The sequence below is a fragment of the Nelumbo lutea genome, chromosome 1, assembly GCF_056320005.1.
Source record: "Nelumbo lutea isolate HS-2025 chromosome 1, American lotus-T2T, whole genome shotgun sequence".
NCBI lineage: Eukaryota > Viridiplantae > Streptophyta > Magnoliopsida > Proteales > Nelumbonaceae > Nelumbo > Nelumbo lutea.
The window spans coordinates 186,226,131-186,245,751 of record NC_142684.1 but is presented as its reverse complement, the minus strand read 5'-3'; the positions used below and the strand labels follow the sequence as shown (position 1 = coordinate 186,245,751).

The following is a 19,621-nucleotide window of genomic DNA, read 5'->3' as shown; positions in this document are numbered from 1 at the left end:
CAGTTTTAGAAGTGGGAGTGTATTTTGGAAGTTCATGGATATTGGATAAAATTCTCTTAAGACAAAACTATCCAACTTACCATTTCAGTGGATAATTTCTGAAGTAAGATTAAAGGACATATATACCCTCTTCATACCCGTTGTATTCTTAGACAAATGGGGTAGAAAACGTTCAATGAAATTGCAATACGGAGGGGGGGTCATTCACTCTTTTATAGATAATATAGATTTACATAGTTTACTTATTTTTGTTTTAATTTACAAGTGAACTCAATTTGGTTGTATATATCGATGTCTTACTAAGGCCATGTTTGGATCTAATGTCATTTCTGAGAGGTTTTTTAGAAAACGGTACTGCATTGGCATGTCAATTTCTAAAAAATGAAAAAACCTGGCCCCAAGTCCCCCACCCAAGAGTTCACATCAGCCCCCCACAAGGGTGCACCCCACAAGGTCCCACAGCACATGTCAGTCATATTTTAGAAACATTTTTGGATAATGTTTCATCATTTGTTGTACTATCATGGGGAGATGTTTTCAATACACGGCTTGAATGTACTATGGGACTGTGCCCCTTATTGGGTGGGGCTGATGTGAACTCTCAAACCAAACCCTATAAGGTTTTAAGTGGGAAAAACTTCTCTGCCAACTATGGATAGGAATTCCTACTCACTGTCAAGTTCCATATGAGACGTGGCCTGATCAAGTAAAAATCAATGTCCCACTAACAGCACTAAATCAACCTCTCGCATTCGTCGGTTCATCCCTTCTCTTCCCTCGTCTCCTCTCCCTTTACCCATTTTCTAACTTATAAATAGCAATGTCTTAAAAAACGACCTGGAATTAGAACCGGCCACCAGTTTTCAATCACCAGTTCAACCATCCGGTTCGAATGAACAGTTCATTATGACAAAATAATTAAAAATAATTAAAAAAAAAAACAGTCAAAACCATTGAATGAATCAATGATTTAACAGCCCGAATCAAACAGATCATTGACTAATTCAATAATTTTTTGTCAAGAATTAGGTTTGGAGTAAAACGGAATCGATTTTTTAAACGATTCCCAGGCTGAACAGTCCAACCGTCTGAATCAACCACGGTTCGAAAACCATGCAGAAAAGATAACCGGATGCAGCCTTTTAAGAGTGATACCAATTTCTTTTTCTTCCTATTGAGATATAAATTGGTTCTATGAATCCAAATGAGTCCTAACAAGAACATTATAATCTTTTTTTTTTTTTTGCCAAAACAGGAAGATCATATTCATATGGAAAAAAGAAAAATATATCTGCATAATTTGCAATCCATGTTTTTATGGTCCACACATCTCCTATTAGCAACAGATAATACATCCAATTTAGACATCCGATGTTGCATCTTGCCCTATTACACTATCACAAAAAAACCTCAAAGAACCTGGAGGATTTCAATCATAACCCTTTCTTTTTGAGGCTGTACATGAAAATATATATGTACAACATTTTTAAATACAAAATGTAAAGATAAGCAGCTTCTCAAATCCTCTGTAGCCTTATTAATTTCTTATTTAAAGAGATTATGAGGCTTTGCTTAATTTCCCATCTATGGAACGATGTGGCCAAATAACAATCAGAAATCCCCATCTAATTCTCAGTTCAAACTAATCAATATCTTTTTCAAAATCTACATAAGCGACATTAGCAAGAGAGAGATGGAGGTGGTGGTATTGGTAGGCAACTGACGGTGACCGGTGTCTGGTGTCAGGTGGAGAGGCAAAAGAGAGAAGGAATGGGATAGACACAGAAAAATGGGCCTAGGATGCTAGGCCACCTGGTCTTCTTCATACCCGATTCCTCTCTCATGTCTTCATTATCTTGAATTGCTTATTCGAAATGTATTTTATGTAGGGCCTGTTTGATGTGTATTTCATTGCTGTTTTTTGGCTGTTTATAAGTCGGGTAAACCGATTTTTAGTCTATTTTTGTTTGATTCGCAGAATTTAACTGTCAAAAGTCGAAGTGTTAAAAAGGCACGAGAAATCTATTTTGGACTGATTTTGGGAAGTTCTAAATGAAGCTTTTCACGTTTTATTCACCCGGAAAGACACAGAAAAACATGCATATACCAAACTAGATTCAGGCTATTAAAATTTTTATACAAAAGTTCATTGCATCTTTTGACTGTCATAGCTACCAGAAAATCTTCCCAAAAAAACTTGTCAAATAAAATAAAGTATTGAAAAAGATTGGTTTCCCTTCAAATGTGATTCTATCATTTGGCCCACACTAGATCGTAGACACTGAATGTATATTGCATTTTTTCTTCCATGGATATTTCTCATGGGTTGGTCCACACCACACCATGGACGATTCATTTTTTATAACAAAAAATTGATTCGGTGTTAAACATTATAACCCCAGGTTTTTCTATTGTATTTTTTTTATAATTTTTATTATTTTAAAACAATTTTAATGTTGAAATTTAATTTCAAGTGTAACATTTTTCAATATTCTTAATGTGTTTGTACTAATTTCTTATTGAGTTTTATTAAATTTTATCAATGTTAGATATTTGTATACATTAATTTTTATTAGTTATTATTAGATAAAATTGTTTGACATTTCATTGTTTTTAATTAATTAATTTTATAACTAACATTTTTATCAGTTGATACATGCTTATGTTTCATTTTCTTTATTCCACTTCACAAATTTTTATTTTATTTTGCAAAACCCCTACATATGACACACATACCCACCCACCCCCCCTATAATGCAAGCAGTTACAAATTTATGAGGTGGGGAAATCAATAATCTACTCTTTATTTTTATTATGAATAATTTATATTATTTTTTCACCATTTATCTTATTTATACAATATTATAATTTTTATACAAAATCAACAATATAGATTATCTCACATAAGATACATGGAATCAAAAGACATTGTATGGACTAAACAACACCACGCCCCCTATAGAACACTTCTATAAATGTAATGTGTTTCAATCTACACAATTTATCGATAGTATAGAACAACTCCAGACTTTAATTTAATAAAAGCACGCATTTCTACTACTTTTTAAACTTCAAACTTGGAAAATAACCTTTTGACTTTTAGACATCAACTTTATAGTTTTTAGACATCAAACGCCACCTTAATAAGCTTTTAGTTTTGTATGTTAACTTCAAACCTACTGGTTCTTTTGCTCTTTTTTTTTCTTAATATATATATATATATATATATATATAACTCTAGACATTAACAATGTCTAGAGTTAAATTTCAGATAATAACTTAAATGGACCCACCATTCATTGTGGAAGACAAATCACTGACTACATCTTTTCTTTTCCCCAAGCAGAGGAAAAATATTCAGATAATAATGAAAAAATCTTGAAACCAAGTTTATGCTTACCTAACACCATTGTTAATGGAGTTTAATAAGATATTCCTTTTCATTGAAAGTGAAACACCCCTGGAAGAGGAGAAAGAAGCAAAAAGAAGTTACGATTTTTATATTTTTAAAATCGATTTTTATCAAATGCTCAAAAACACTTTTTAACTCATTTTTACTTCTCACTGCCCAAAATTCAAAGCCAAAAGTTTATCAAAAGAGAGTCATAAATAGAACGCCACCGAAAAATCTTAAACTTTACATGATTACATGGATTCCATGCCCATCTCCTCCCCTCCAATCATGAATGGCGTACTCCCAAATCCCAAACCGAGTCATAAAATGGTAATACCCCACATCAGTCATAAAATGTGTGGTACATAAGCACTCAATCTCTCACTTAGCATTTATTGGAAATAGGATTAGCCGATTTTAGCTGTTCAGCAGGCTGTGGAAATAATGATAAGATTGTAGTCAGTCTTAAAACACACGGGGCCCACAATCACTCAACTTCTTAGTGTACAGCCCATATATTTTAAAACTGGTGTAGAGTCTTATTATCGATTCTACAGTGTTCAACTAATCCAAATTCCATTTATAGTTGCTGTTGGGAAACTATCACTGGTTATTGGACAGTATTACGCTATATAACCACCATGGTGTTAGCTAAGAGTTGGGATTACCTACTGATAAAACACATTCCAACCCCCTCCCAATATGATCTGACACCAAACATCTTGCCCTATTACTTTGAAGTGTATAAACCTCAGTTGACATTCACACCAGTAACATTCCTTGTTAATACGTGGATGAGACTCTCGTATGAAGATAATTCATGGAGAATATAGGGTAACATGGTTTCAAAAATAAGAAAAACGATAAGTTAGAATGAAGCCCTTCTCTATTTTAGTGATTCATCCACCTTTGTTGTAGTTGAGACCTAAGAATGAAAAAAAAAGGGAGAAAGGGGTTTACAAATTGGGGTTTATACACTAAAATGGCAAAACGATCTGAAAATACACAAGGGTAATTGGTCAATGGAATTTTGGTTCTGATGGAGTGCGATCCGGCTGGTCTTAGCTGTCCGCTGCATTGCTTCCGAACGGGGTAGCAGGGAACCTAAAACGGAAGAGATGGGAAAGCTCCGGGGGGGGACCCGGTGTAGAGGCTCCGAAGCTCAAGTTAGAATCCTTCAAAAGCAAGGTAATACCAGATAGCGCAAAGTTTGCATACCTCCGTTGTCGGGGGGCAGGGGGCTCTTATAGTCACTTCGTGTACTCGTCCCGAGGCCCTTGTCAGATCGGGTATGATTACCCTTGCGCTTGTCAACTCAGTCGTCGTCCCTTCTGTTGAGACAGAACCGTCACTGCCTAACCGTCTAACTGGAGATGGCGGCGTCAGTGGCGGTGGCAGGTGGCCGTTTAGAGTGCTGCTGCCAAACGTCAGACCCCAAGTCAGTCAGGCGTGGCGCCCTCGGGCACGGACTTCCCTGGTGTCAGGCATGGTACGACTTGTTTGGCTTTGGTGCCCAGAAGATGATGCGAAGTGCTGAGCGAGGCAGTCTTGAGCTCGGAGGTATCCCGAACTGTTACAAGGTGGGTCAGTTCGGCGAAGTGTATCCCGAGCTTTTACAAGGTAGTTTAGCGAAGTCTGTCCCGAGCTGTTACAAGGTGGGTCAGTTCGATGAAGTGTATCCCGAGATGTTACAAGGTAGTTCGGCGAAGTCTATCCCGAGCTATTACAAGGTGGCAGTTCGGCGAAGTCTATCCCGAGCTGTTACAAGGTGGGTCAGTTCGGTGAAGTGTATCCCGAGCTGTTACAAGGTAGTTCGGCGAAGTCTATCCCGAGCTGTTACAAGGTGGGTTAGTTCGGCGAAGTCTGTCCCAAGCTGTTACAAGGGGGGTTAGTTCGGCGAAGTCTGTCCCGAGTTGTTACAAGGGGGGTTAGTTCGGCGAAGTGTGCCCTTGTTCCCGCCTAGGCTTGGCCCCTTTTTGCCGAGCTGTCGTTTCTGCCACGTGTCTCATAATAAAGAGGTCGGGCCAAATCCTCCTTCATCAATTGCCCCCCACTCCTTGCACCGAGGGCCTTGCCATGGTGCGGGGAGTTTTCACGAGGTGGTCGTAGATTTGTCCCGTCCTTCAAACCTCCACTGTATAAGACGCTTTTGCTAGGGTTTTTTCAGTTTTCGAGAAGGCTGGAAACATGCTTACTCAAGAACGCTGGTGGTTGTGACCGTGCGTTTTAAATTTCAAACCAACCCGCGCCGCTGGGACGTGACAGCGGGTCATTTCAAAAAGGCATGCCACTGCTGTACGTGCGCCATCGACTGTCAGGGAGACGTGCGGTGCGTCAGTTTCGAAAAGACGCGTGTCGAAGCGACGTTGGTTTAAAAAAGACGTGCTGACGTTTCGCTTTTTCCGGAAAGACGTGCGCCAATCACGTCTCAACTTTAAGGGTTGTGCGGTCGGTAAGAACGTGGGCCGTCGGATCATCTTCAGTCTGCACGGTCGATTCTTGGTTACTGTAGCTATAAATAGTGGGGGACCCCGGTTGGTTTGTCACTTCTGCGGTTTGTCTACTGAGTTCGCGTCCAACCTTTCAACTCACGTCCAAGTCTTTTCCAGCTCGCGTCAAGGCTGGTTATACAGTCTTCACGGTTCTTTGGCTTGTTCTTCAAACTTTCCGGTGAGTACTTTCTTGAATCTATCTTTCCCCCAATGTCTAGCTTTGATAGCTCAGACGATTCTTCGAGTAGGGCCGACGTAGGTTCCACCAACCGAGCCGTGTCCCCAGACTGCCTCAGTGATCCTGAGGTGGAGCCTGAAGACTATGAACTCGTGGGCCGAGTCGCTTCAGGCAGTTTGGCGTCTACCTCCCGCCGAGGTCGGATGCTAGACAGGTTTGGTCCTTCGACCATGATGCCTGAGGGGCTTCAATCCATACTTCTGTCCTACAATCTTCCTGGGGGTACACATATTTCATTCCTTCTGGTAGATTTCCTTGGGAACACGGTCCCGACGAGATCGTGATTTTTCGAGGAAGCTCGCTGCAGGGTTGCGACTTCCTTTCCATCCCCTCCTCGTCGAAGTCATAAACCACTTCAGTGTCACCATTGGCCAGCTTCATCCGAACTCTATTCGGAACCTGGTGGGGACAATATCCATTTTTTGCGAGCAGAACTTCCCCTTGGACTTAGAGATATTCTCCTCTATCTTGATGCTCAAGAGACAGGCAGGTCCTCTTCCTGGGGGGAGACGGGCGTATTACCTTACTCCTCGCCAGGGTTTTAAGCTTCTGCACGATCTTCCTAACAAGGTCCAGGCGTGGAAGCGGGACTACTTCGGCGTGTGAAGTGCACAAGGATGGCCCTTCCAGACCGGGTGGGGTGAGGCCACTCCCGACTTGGGCGTAACTCTTGATAAAGAGACGGTGAAGGGTCTCCGACAGTGGGCACGGCAAGGCTTAAAGTGCCACCACTACTTAACGGAGGCTAAGCTTTTTGCAGCCGGCCTAAGTTCGGGTAGGTTTCTGGCTATGCGGCTCTTTTTTTTTTTTTGATGTCGAACTCGTTTCTGTAGGTGTGATGGATGCGGAGAGAACTCGCGGCGGGCGTTTGTTCCAAGGTATGAAGAGGAGGAAACGGGTTGCCAAGCGAACTCGTAACGAGCTGCCCCTGGATGAGGAGCCCCAAGCCCCAGACCATACGACAGAGGATTTGCCCAGGGAGCCCGAAGTGACTCCACCGGTGCACGAGACTGTCGGGGCGCCTTACACTGAAACCACTCATACGGGCGCTCCTGCGTACTCAAGTGCTCTTGCTCACTCCGGGTCTGCTCATACGCGGGTTGGGCCCTCAGGCTCGGGAGCTCAAGGGGAGTTTAGGAGCGTGTTGACGCCGAACTACGCTCTTCAGAAGAGTATGGACGCTACTTTCCCCGAGGAGGTCGCAGCGTGGACCAATCTTCCCTTGAATCAGGTCGCTTGCCGCGCCGTAACACATGCCATGGTGGTAAGTAAGATTCTGTCTTATTTAATTCCGTTGCTTCTATTGTCTTTTTGCTCACTTGTTTCTTTTGGTAGGTGAATTCTTCGATTCATGCCTTGGCGGCCCAAGTGGAGAGGAGCTCGCGACAGACGCGAGCTGCTGAGGCTGCTGCTCATGCTGCTGAAGAAGCCTTCCGTGCTATAGAGGCAAATACCCGGGCTGCTGAGGCGGCTGCTTATGCTGCTGAAAAGGCTGCTCGCATCGCGATGGCCAGACAGGCGAGGTCTCAGCGTGACGCCGAGGCCATGGGGGTAGTTGTCAAGCATATGGCGGACTTGAAGTTGGATTTGCAGCATCAAGTCGAGTATCTTCAAGAGGACATTAGGGAGAGAACACATATTTTTTCCCAAGGCATTGAAGACGCCAAGAAGAAGGCAGTTGAAGACTACATTGCCTCCCCGCATTTTGACGATATGATGGTGGATTCTTACAGGAGGGGGTTCAAGTTGAGCCGGTGGATGATCCGGAATACATACCCCGACCTCGATGTAAGTGCCATAACCACTTCGCGCATAACTCAGGAGATGGCCAATGCTGCCGATGGCGAGCCGGACTCTGAAGGAGAGGCAGGGCCTTCGGGTGTTGTTGAAGTGCCTTCCAATGGCGAAGAAGTGGCTCCAAGCATGTAAATTTTTTTTTTTGCCAGTGTACTGTTTCTTGCAATGGACTCTTTTTCCCCTTGCTCATCTTCCCCGAGCTGTTTCTTTGTCGGGTTTTTAAATTTCCATGGCCTTTTATGCCGCAAACTAATTTTTGTCGAGCTGATAATGTGCTGAAGTTCCTCGGCTTGCCTTGTGGCACATAGGGCCTGATTTCGTCCACTTCACTAGGTGGTTTATAGGTAGTATCGCCTCAAGTTCACGATGTTCCACGTTCGGGGTACTCGTTTGCCTTCCAAGGTTTCGAGTTCGTATGCGCCCCCGAGCGCTGTTTTTACTTTATAGGGCCCTTCCCAATTAGGTCCAAGCTTGCCGACGCCGGGTTCGGGCACCATAATCTTCCGGAGGACCAGGTCGCTGACTCGGAAGCTTCATCGCTTTACTTTGCTATTGTAGTAGCGAGCTACCTGCTGCTGGTATGCCGCTGTTCGGATGTGCGCGAGGTCCCTTACCTCGTCTAGTAGGTCGAGGTTGGTGTGTAACTCGTCTCCGTTCGTCCGATCGTCGTATGTTTCTAATCGCAACATTGGTACTTCGATTTCCACCGGGATCACTGCTTCAGTGCCGTAGGTGAGGTTGAAGGGGGTTTCTCCCGTGGCTGCTTTTTCGGTCGTTCGGTGAGCCCATAAGACACTTGGTAGCTCTTCGGCCCACAATCCCTTAGCTCGATCCAGACGTGCTTTCAGTCCGCGCAGGATGGCTCTGTTCATTACTTTCGTCTGACCGTTTGCTTATGGGTGTGCGACTGATGTGAAATTTTGCCGAATCCTCATGTTCTGGCACCACTCTTGGAACTTGATATCCTCGAACTGTTTGCCGTTGTCGGAGATTAGAACCCGAGGTAACCCGAACCGACATACTATGTTCTTCCAAAAGAAGTTCTGTATGTTTCGAGCCGTGACAGTTGCCAGAGGTTCGGCTTCTATCCACTTCGTAAAATAATCTACCGCAACAACTAAGAATTTTCTTTCGCCTGTTGCTGGTGGGAATGGCCCAAGGAGGTCGATGCCCCATTGTGCAAAGGGCCACGGGCTGGCGAGGTATTTGAGGTCGGAGGCAGGTTGATGGTGGATGTTAGCGTGCTTCTGACACTTGTCGCATTTTCTGACGAGCTCGACAGCTTCTGCCTTCATCGTTGGCCAGTAGTATCCTTGTCAAAGTGCCTTTTGGGCGAGTGCTCTGCCCCCCAAGTGTCCGCCGCACAGGCCTTCATGAGTGTCGCGGAGTACAAACTCGGCTTCGGTAGGTCGCAGGCACCGCAAATAGGGGAGCGTGTACGACCGTCGGTATAACCGTTCGTCTATTATGACATATTTGGCCGCACTGCGTTCTGTAGGGAGGGTTCCGTTTATCAGGAAGCTCGCGAGTGGATTGATCCAGCTCGGCTCTGCTTCTAAGATGGGAGCGACCTCCTCTGTCCCCCCGAGAATACTAGGCCGAGGTAAGTCCTCTATGTACACAGTTCTCATATTGTTGTGGCTCGTGCTGGCTAACTGAGATAGGGCGTCGGCCTCAGTGTTTTCGGACCTCGGGATTTTCCTGATGATGTGTGACCGGAAGTTGAGCAAGGCTTCTTTTACTTTGGCCAAATATGCGATCATGGAGAGATCGCGTGCTTCGTATTCGCCGGTAACTTGGTTTACCACGAGCTGAGAATCGCTGTAGATGACCAGGTGTTTTGCCTTAACCTTTCGCGCTAGGTCCAGCCCGGCGATTAGCGCTTCGTACTCTGCCTTGTTGTTGGATGCTGCGAACTCAAAGCGTAGTGCGTACTCTACTTTTGTGCCGCTCGGGCCGCACAAGACTATTCCAGCTCTGCTGCCTTGCCGGTTCGAGGAACCATCCACGTGAAGGATCCAGGGCTCCTCATCCCAATTTGCTCTTCGCCTGATCAGGAGAGATGCCACACTGGGTGCTACTTCACGGGGTTCGAACTCTATGGGCTCAGGAGCTCCAGGTTCACCGCAAATGGGGACCTCGGGCTCGACCTGTGGAGCTTCGTGGCTGAAAGTGCACTCGGTGATAAAATCTGCCAAAGCTTGGGCCTTGATGGTGGTTCTCGGTTTGTACTAGAGGTCGTACTCGCTGAGTTCGATGGCCCATTTCGTCAGTCGACCGGAGACATCGGGTTTGAGTAAAACTTGTCTAAGAGGTTTGTCAGTTAGGACGATGACGGTGTGAGCCTGGAAGTACGGGCAGAGTTTCCGAGCTGCTATTACTAGGGCGTATGCTAGTTTTTCTATCTCCGGGTACCTTGCCTCTGCTCCCTGCAAAATTTTACTAACATAATATATGGGTCGTTGGACCCGATCTGTTTCCTTTATTAGTACCGAACTGACCGCCTCGTCGCTCGCCGAGAGGTACAGTTGTAAGACCTCGCCCACCTCGGGCCGGGCTAAGGTTGGTATACTAGCGAGGTAACCTTTTAGTTCGTCGAACGCGAACTGGCAGTCCTGGGTCCATTCGAACCCTTTGCCTTTGACTGCCTTGAAGAAGGGTAGGCAGCGGTCTGCTGACTTAGATAAGAAGCGACTTAGAGCGGCTATGCGGCCGTTTAGCCTCTGAACCTCTTTTACTTTCCGAGGTGGTTTCATATCTAGAATGGCTTTTATTTTGTCCGGGTTGGCCTCAATACCGCGCCGATTGACAATGTAGCCTAGGAACTTGCCCGAGGTGACACCGAAGACACACTTATTGGGATTCAACTTCATGCTAAAGTGACGCAGGATTTGGAAAACAGAATCTAAGTCTTGTATTAACTCTTGTGAAAACTGAGTCTTGACGACCATGTCGTCTACATAGCACTCTATCTTCGTATCAATCAGTGGCCGAAATAGCTTATTTACAAGTCTTTGGAAAGTTGCCCCGGCGTTTTTTAGTCCGAAGGGCATGACTTTGTAGCAATACAGGCCGAACTCGGTTATGAAGCTGGTTTTTTCCTCATCGGATGGGTCCATCCTGACTTGGTTGTAGCCCGAGTAGGCGTCCAGGAAGCTTAACAACTCGTTTCCGAGGTCGCGTCCACTAGGCGGTCAATTCTGGGGAGGGGGAAGCAATCTTTCGGGCAAGCTCGGTTCAGGTCGGTATAGTCGACGCACATGCGCCACTTGCCGCTTGCCTTTTTTACCAACACCGGGATGGCCACCCAGCTCGGGTAGTGGACTTCCCTTATGAAGTTTGCTGCTAGGAGCTTCTCAACCTCCTCGTCGACCGCTCTCCAGCGTTCTGGGGCTAAGTTGCGTTTCTTCTGTCTAACGGGTCTGACTACAGGGTCAGTATTAAGTTTGTGAGTTATCAGTCCGGGGCTAATGCCGGGCATGTCGGCCGCGGACAAGGCAAAAATATCTAAATTTTGAAGTAAAAAACTCACCAGTTCGGCTCGTAGGGGGTCTTCGATGGAAGCTCCGATGCTTAGTGTGCGAGCTGGGTCCGTAGCTGAAGTTGGGATTGCGATTGTTTCCTCCGTGGGCGAAGCTCGCTCCTCACCTTGCTCCGCCGGCCGCTCCAGCTCGAGGTCGTCGGCCGCCTTGGTTTTTCCCTTTAGGGCGGCAACATAGCATTTGCGGGACTTGAGTTGGTCGCCCCGTGCTACCCCTATACCGAAGTCCGTAGGGAACTTCATGGCCAAATAGTAGGTGGGGAGAGGGTCACGACTACCAGGAAATCATGGTTGAGTCTGACCGCACAAGGCCATGTGCCGACTTCCACAGGGACAGTTACTTTTCCGAGGGGCCTAACTTCCTCTCCGCTGAAACCTACCAGGGGAGTGTTCGCGGGCTTCAGCTCGCTCCTCTTTAACTGCAGCTGGTCAAATGCCGATTTGAAGAGGATGTCTGTTGAGCTGCCCGAATCTACGAGTACGCGCCTGACCTCGAAATCGCTGATCCTTAGCTTAATGACAAGCGCGTCATCATGGGGGTAGTGGACTCCTTGCGCGTCGTCCTCCGTGAAAAAGATTGGTTCTTCGGTCTTTGGTCTCTTTGGGGGGTTCCTTTCTTCGAGGGCCGCTTCGCGAACTGAAGTCCGGGCTGCTGCCGCGGTACACCCCGCTACCACCGATCCTCCCACTATTACATGGATGGTTCCCCGAACTGGCCTCTCTTCCGGAGGCTGCTTTTGCAACGGTTCGACATGTCTGTTGCTAGACTCGGGTGCATCCTTTTTGTGCTCCCCTTGCCGACCTGCTTTATTGTTATTGTTGTGCTGTACAAAGTTTCTCAAGTACCCGCGACGGATGAGTCCCTCTATCTCGTCCCGGAGGTTATTACACTGTTCGGTGCTATGACCGTGGTCTCTATGGAAACTACAATACAAACTCTTGTTTCTATCGTTCGGATTTCCCTTCAGGCGAGGTGGCCACTTAACGTACGGAGCGTCTTTGATCATCATTAAGATCTCTGTCCGCCTCGTGTTCAACGGCGTGTAGTCCGTTCGAACTGCTAGGGGGCTCGGAAGGACTAGTTCGGCTTCGGCTCCCGGGTCGGGTTTTTTCTACTCACTGGGTTGGAGGGCTCGCCTTCTCTCTTTCTTTTTTCGTTCCCGCCTTCGGTTCATTGGTTGATCTCTTCCTCTGTCCTCATGAACTTATCCGCGAGTTTGAGGAATTCGGCCACGGTCGCGAGCTGGTTGGCCACCATGTGCCATTTGAACTCTTTGTGCGTCACCCCTCTTTTGGCCGCCGCGAGCTGCACTGCGGGGTCCAACCACGGTATTTGCAAGCATGCCTCGTTGAACTGCTTGATGTAGCCCCGAATAGATTCTCCTTCCCTTTGGACCACTCCGAAGATGCTTTCCTCTATTCTGGAGCACCGTCGGCTGGTGACGAAGTGTGTGGTGAAGACTTGCACGAACTGGGCCCAACACTTTATCGACCCGGGGGCCAGGTTCCTGTACCAAGTGCGGGCTACCCCCCTGAGGGTGGTGGTAAAGGCCACGCACATGCACGATTCGCTAGCCCTGGTGAGGTGCATTTGCGACTGAAAGGCGTCAACGTGGTCGTTGGGGTCGAAGGACCCGTCGTATTTGTCCAGAGGTGGGAATTTGAAGTCTCTGGGTAAGGGGACCGCCAGGAATTCCGATGCGAGGGGGGAAGGAACGGAGAGAGCCAGGGTAGCCCCTACCTCGTCCGAGCTCGTGGCTTTGCCTCTGAATTCCGACAAGGCGCGGGTGGCGGTTTGGCGACTTCGCCGGCGCCTTCGCCGTTGAGCGGGCCTTGTGCTGGCGCTGCTGGCCTCCGTGTTACCGAGCTCGATGGGCCCGGAATGCTGGTAGTCCACCGCCAGGGTGCTAAATCGATTTTCGGTGAGCGGGAGCTCGGGCTTGGAGCGCCGGGGTGCCGACCTCGCGGGCGAGGTTCCCGACCCACCCGCGGGTTGCGAGGCGGGGATGACATTTTTCTCTCTTCGGCCTGGGGACGAGGCCTGGCTGTTGGGGTGGTTTTGGGGCCGGGAGGCCTTCGCCTGGCGGGGGCGCCCATCCTGCGGGGAGGCCTTGACCGGCCTCGGAGCGGGGTGGCAAGGTGGAAGTAGTGGTTGGTTCAGTGGCAGTTGGGGGAACTGCTGTTGATAGTGATACTAGGAGATGTTGTGCAACACTTGGTGCTGGTGAAGCTGGTGTTGCTGGAACTGTTGCATTTGGGCTTGCATTGCCCGCATGCACTGCATCAGGTCCTCCGATCGGTCTTGGCTAGCTGCCAGGGGGACGGCAGTTGGTTCAGTGAAGGTTGTCTCAATGGGGAGAGGAAAGGGGACGTTTGTGGTAGGAGGGTTTACGGGTGCCACTGCTTGTGGCGTGTTCAGGATGGGGATCCCATCCGCCGAAAGGGAGATGGTGAACTGTCCAACGCACACTACAGGGACCTGAAGTTGCTCCCCGGTGGCGTTTGTCTCTGTGCCACGTCCGATGTTGCTGGAGGAGGCCATGAGTGTTGGGTTTTTTGAAGAAAAAAGGGGGTATCGAAGTTTGGAGGGAGGCTTTTTGAAGTGTTTTCCCACAGACGACGCCAATTGATGGAGCACGATCTGGCTGGTCTTAGCTGTCCGCTGCCTTGCTTCTGAACGGGGTAGCAGGGAACCTGAAATGGAAGAGATGGGAAAGCTCCGGGGGGGGACCCGGTGTAGAGGCTCCGAAGCTCAAGTTAGAATCCTTCAAAAGCAAGGTAATACCAGATAGCGCAAAGTTTGCATACCTCCGTTGTCGGGGGGCAGGGGGCTCTTATAGTCACTTCGTGTACTTGTCCCGAGGCCCTTGTCAGATCGGGTATGATTACCTTTGCGCTTGTCAACTCGGTCGTCATCCCTTCTGCTGAGACAGAACTGTCACTGCCTAACCGTCTAACTGGAGATGACGGCGTCAGTGGCGGTGGCAGGTGGCCGTTTAGAGTGCTGCTGCCAAACGTCAGACCCCAAGTCAGTCAGGCGTGGCGCCCTCGGGCACGGACTTCCCTGGTGTCAGGCATGGTACGACTTGTTTGGCTTTGGTGCCCAGAAGATGATGCGAAGTGCTGAGCGAGGCGGTCTTGAGCTCGGAGGCATCCCGAACTGTTACAAGGTGGGTCAGTTCGGCGAAGTGTATCCCGAGCTTTTACAAGGTAGTTCGGCGAAGTCTGTCCCGAGCTGTTACAAGGTGGGTCAGTTTGGTGAAGTGTATCCCGAGCTGTTACAAGGTAGTTCGGCGAAGTCTATCCCGAGTTGTTACAAGGTGGCAGTTCGGCGAAGTCTATCCTGAGCTGTTACAAGGTGGGTCAGTTCGGTGAAGTGTATCCCGAGCTGTTACAAGGTAGTTCGGCGAAGTCTATCCCGAGCTGTTACAAGGTGGGTTAGTTCGGCGAAGTCTGTCCCGAGCTGTTACAAGGGGGGTTAGTTCGGCGAAGTCTGTCCTGAGCTGTTACAAGGGGGGTTAGTTCGGTGAAGTGTGCCCTTGTTCCCGCCTAGGCTTGGCCCCTTTTTGCCGAACTGTCGTTTCTGCCACATGTCTCATAATAAAGAGGTCGGGCCAAATCTTCCTTCATCAGGTTCCGATAAAAAATCCCATGTTATTTTTTCAGATTTATATGGGGATTAAGAAAGTTTCTTTTCATGAGTACTCCTAAGTAAGTAAATAACCTTCCCACTTGGGAGAAAAATTGCCAACACTACAAAAGTGTTCCTTTTAATAATAGATTTGTATGGCTAAAATGGTCATTGCCTCATTTATATTGGAAATAAAAGAACATGGATAAATGCACTTATCCGGGTAAGTGTTACTCAGGAAAAATTTACCCAGATAATTGCATTTACTAGTAAAACTTACCGAAAATCGAACATAACCTAAAGGTTAAACTATAATACCAGAAAGATATAATACTGAAAAGCTTGTAACCAATAAATCGAAAATCGCATTTTCTTTTTACCAAAAGAAATTACCATTTTATTGTCTTTAAAGAAAAGCATTTCCATAAAAATGGTAACCAATCAGGTGATTATTTATCAAGAATGTTTCACAACATGGTTGGTTTTGTATTACTCGTAACTTTTTTTTTTTTTTGCATGGATTGTGCTCTATACAGGATGGATCTGCACAAGTTTTTGGAATGTGCTCTATCAGTTGGAATGAAATCTCATTCCAAACTGGTATTTCATTCCAACTGGTTTTCCATTCCAACTGATTTTTAATTTCCATTCTGATTCCTATCAGTATCTGATCCAAACAAAACAGAGTATGGGAATAGACCCAAGAAATTTTGATTTCGATAATAGACCACCCTTAATCTTGTGGTTAAAAGTAACGGTAAAAAGGTATCTTCAAGGTTAAAAATAGCATGCGCAGAATGTCCGAATTAGGTGGTGAGAGATTTTAACCCCTCGGTATATCATATTGCAACTCTTGACTTTGTCGATTAACGGAGAATAGAATATGTGGGTGGTAGGCCATCCCTGGATTCCCTGCAAGTTAAATACTATGGTGGCAACAAGAAACAGAACGGAGTACGCAAACAGTACAAAAGCTTTGGTATTTGATTCACTAAAAAACTCATATATTACGTACATATAACAAGCAATCAGAAAACAGATAATGCTACATTACATTACATGTGTAGAAAGAGATGCTAGCTTCCTCAGATTATCTCACAACCTGCTCTTCAACACTATTTTCTTGTCTTTGTGGCTCAGACTCGGTACCACCTACTCTTAGGTTACAAAGCAAAGCATCACGGCCTGTTAAAACATTCTGAAAGTAGCCTTCTACTTCTTTTGAAAGAAGATCTAGCCCTTGCGAAAGACCATCTGCACATTTTGCCAAATCCAAAACCGAATTTCGCAATTTATCTGTTTCTGTAAGACCATCTGCACTAGTCATTTGATACAAGTGCTTCACACTTGTTTCAACTGCTTCCAGATCTTTCAAAATCGTGATACCTTCCTTGGAAAACAAGTTACTTATACCCCCATTTACATCACCTTGCAATTCATTGAACACCTCTGCCCACAAGAACTTGTCAGAAACATGCAAATCTACTAATGGTTTCGCAGATCCTGAGAAAGCTGCTGTGAAGACGCTACAAACAAATATCGTCTCTATCCTGACCCCATACATGGCCCGCATCAAAACCTTTCCTTTGGCTGAGTTCTTAATCTTAGGCAGGTGAAGAGATTCAGCAAGCTCATGTAAGATAACAGCACAATTTTCAAGTTTTGGGCTTCTCAAGTGTATTCTTTGCATCCAGTCACTAATAGAAGAATGGGCACGCATGAGCTGTTCCTTGGATGGGAAAGTACTAGATACATCCAATACATGCAGGACACATTGAAGCAAGAGCTGTCCTTGATTAAGTCGGGAGAGCTCAGAACTAAAAGCAATACAAATGTCAAGTAACTTGATGCTGTTGTCCAAGTAAACATCCATCCACTTATCATCCCAATCAGAAACAGGAAACTGAAGATCAGTAACCAGGGTTTTGATGTCTGTATGCGTCTCAGAAAGTAATTGCATTGCTAAACTCATCCATGATAAGCTAAGAATGTCACCATGGTCCTTCGGCTTGAGCATTTTCAGTCTCTCCGCCAATGTTTCTTCAAAGGAATTTAACAGTGCCAGAATCCTTGGAGACAAGTAAGATCCCTTTGGAAATATCATCCGAAAAGGGTTTCCAAAAGGAAAGAAAGGTGAATTCCCGTCGTGTGGACGGCTCATTTCAATATGTAACTGTACAAAGAGTAACACTAATTTTTAAGAGAAAGGAAAAATTATATCACGATACAAAGGCAATAATATGTGTGTGTGTGTGTGTGTGTGCGTGTGAGAGAGAGAGAGAGAGATAATTTTTGTTTATACAATATTACAAATGGCCAAGATGCACATTGTGCCCTAATCTCGCTAAAGCAGATATGAAACACAATAGAATTGAAGACAGAATTTTATATATATACTGTTCTAACAGTTAAAAAGACCATTAGAATTCAATAAATTTACCAAATGAATATGCAATACCAGTATTTGATTTGATAAAAAAGGTGTTACAGAAATAACAGTAAACCAATACTAATGAACAAGAAACAGTAATGGCTAGTATTATGGAACAAACATTAAGAGTAGCTCTTTTTTTCCCATTGTTAAATAACAGATTGCTTGGAATAGTACGCCACAATGTTAATGGTTTCATTCTGAAAACCACAATTACAGGCAAGATATAATCAAGGATCAATTTGAACATCAGATTGATTCCCATTTATTTGCACAAAAATTGAGACCCCATCTCCATACAAGTCCAAAACAAATAACAGCACATACTGGGGGGGTTTGTGATATAGCCCACCCCCAACCCCATACCCCCCCCCCTAAAAATAATAATCTTATTATTATGATTGTGATTACTTCATATTGAATGGCGTGGTTTTACATCCAAATAATATAAACCCATGCAATTCGGGGAGGAGGATTGGGTGGGCGGAAGAAACCATTAGCCCCGATGTGCATCTACAGGCCCCACGAGAGTTCCAAACGATTCTTAGAAGAACCAGTACTTGAACCTTCTAAAAGATAAAGATAAAATATCAGATCGATTTTGCTCAATACTGTTGTTGTACTTTTTAATAACCGTTTCTTCGAATTAATCATTTTAATTGAACCAACCAGCAGGGCTAGATTGAATACCATAGATAGATCGTAGATCCAGCAAGAAACAAAGAGATCTTCACAGAATTGAATAAAATTCAAAACAACATCATCACATGAACAAGGGTATGGGAAATCGGATAAGTTCTCATGGTGATGGACAGATCCACTGCTTAACTAACAAAAACACAAAGTATGGGGGAAATCCGAACGATTGCCAACATAAAATGAAATAACACAAGAACCCTAATCAAACGAAAACTTCAAACCCTAATTCAATCTAAGAAGAAGGATCAACTTTCTAAAAGGCATCGCCGGAGAAAGATAGATCCACGGTATGTATAGAATCAAGGACGAGAATTTCATACCTGAATCGATGCTAACGGAACGAAAACCACAGAGAGGAGGAAGAAGTTGCAGACGCGTTAAACAACTATGAGCTAATCTTGATCTTTCGGCGTTGAAAATCTTTCAGGAAAGTAAAGGTTCGGGGTGGTGATATAGTGAGTGGTCCTCAATGATTATCATCTATCGAACCTTCAGGATTCAGATTAATTCCTCGCCTGGCCCATATATAATAACCAGATCATAGATTAATGGTTCAGATTGATTATATTGAGCAATGTCCGTCAAGATTGATGGATCAAAGATGCATCGAATAGTTGTCAATAGTCAAGACACGTTCTCCTTTTTTTTTTTTTATATATTTTGGTTTTGGGCTGGATTAGTGGGCTTCTCTTCTGCTTCGTTTATTGGAGTGTTACGAAGACGACGAAAGATATAGTGAGAATTTTTCAAACTTGGTTGGCCACGGAAACGGGAAACGGAAGGTGGGGATGTTGTCAACTTGTCATCGTCATTTTCACCTCAGTCTTGCCCTTCTCCAACTATATGTGGTCGGGCCACGTTAATTCTATTTTGCCCTTCGGCTCAGTTTGGAAGGAATACAATTACGAAAATGTAGAATGCAACGTAATTTATTCTGTTTTTTATGCATTTGGAGACGGGATCTGCTCCTCACAAATGAGCGCCTCACATGCATATCCATCATGCATTGGAAATATCTCCCATGAATAGTAATTAATAACTAGAAGATGTTCCCAATGCATGGTAGGATGTGTATGTGAGGCGCCTGTGAGATGCCAGGTGTGAGGAGTAGATCTCATCTCATAAATTTGTATTATACATATTTGTATTTGTGCTCTTTCCAACTTGAGCCTCACTTCTCTTCTCTTGGCTCGTTTTAGAAAGAGTATATAAATGCAAATATAAATTTACAAATACAAAATATAAAGCGGTATATTGCACATATTTGTATTAGTACTCTTAGGGCCTGTTTGGCATGTCTTTTAGCTGTTTATAAGTCGGGAATACCGATTTTCAGTCTATTTTCGTTTGGCGCATAGAAGGTATAGTCACCAAAAGATGGAACGCTGAAAAGCCCAT

General features: G+C 45.4%; 1 protein-coding gene across 1 annotated transcript; it reads right to left on the bottom strand.

Annotated features, from left to right (window-relative positions):
* Window positions 1-16,048: 16,048 nt before the first annotated feature.
* On the bottom strand, window positions 16,049-18,924 carry LOC148879829 (protein BPS1, chloroplastic-like). Its single transcript, XM_088961538.1, has 2 exons — window positions 18,544-18,924; window positions 16,049-17,266 (listed from the first exon to the last, which is right to left on the bottom strand). Exon 2 carries the CDS (start codon window positions 17,252-17,254, stop codon window positions 16,184-16,186), a length of 1,071 nt encoding a protein of 356 aa, XP_088817664.1. The 5' UTR covers window positions 17,255-17,266; window positions 18,544-18,924; the 3' UTR covers window positions 16,049-16,183.
* Window positions 18,925-19,621: the final 697 nt, after the last annotated feature.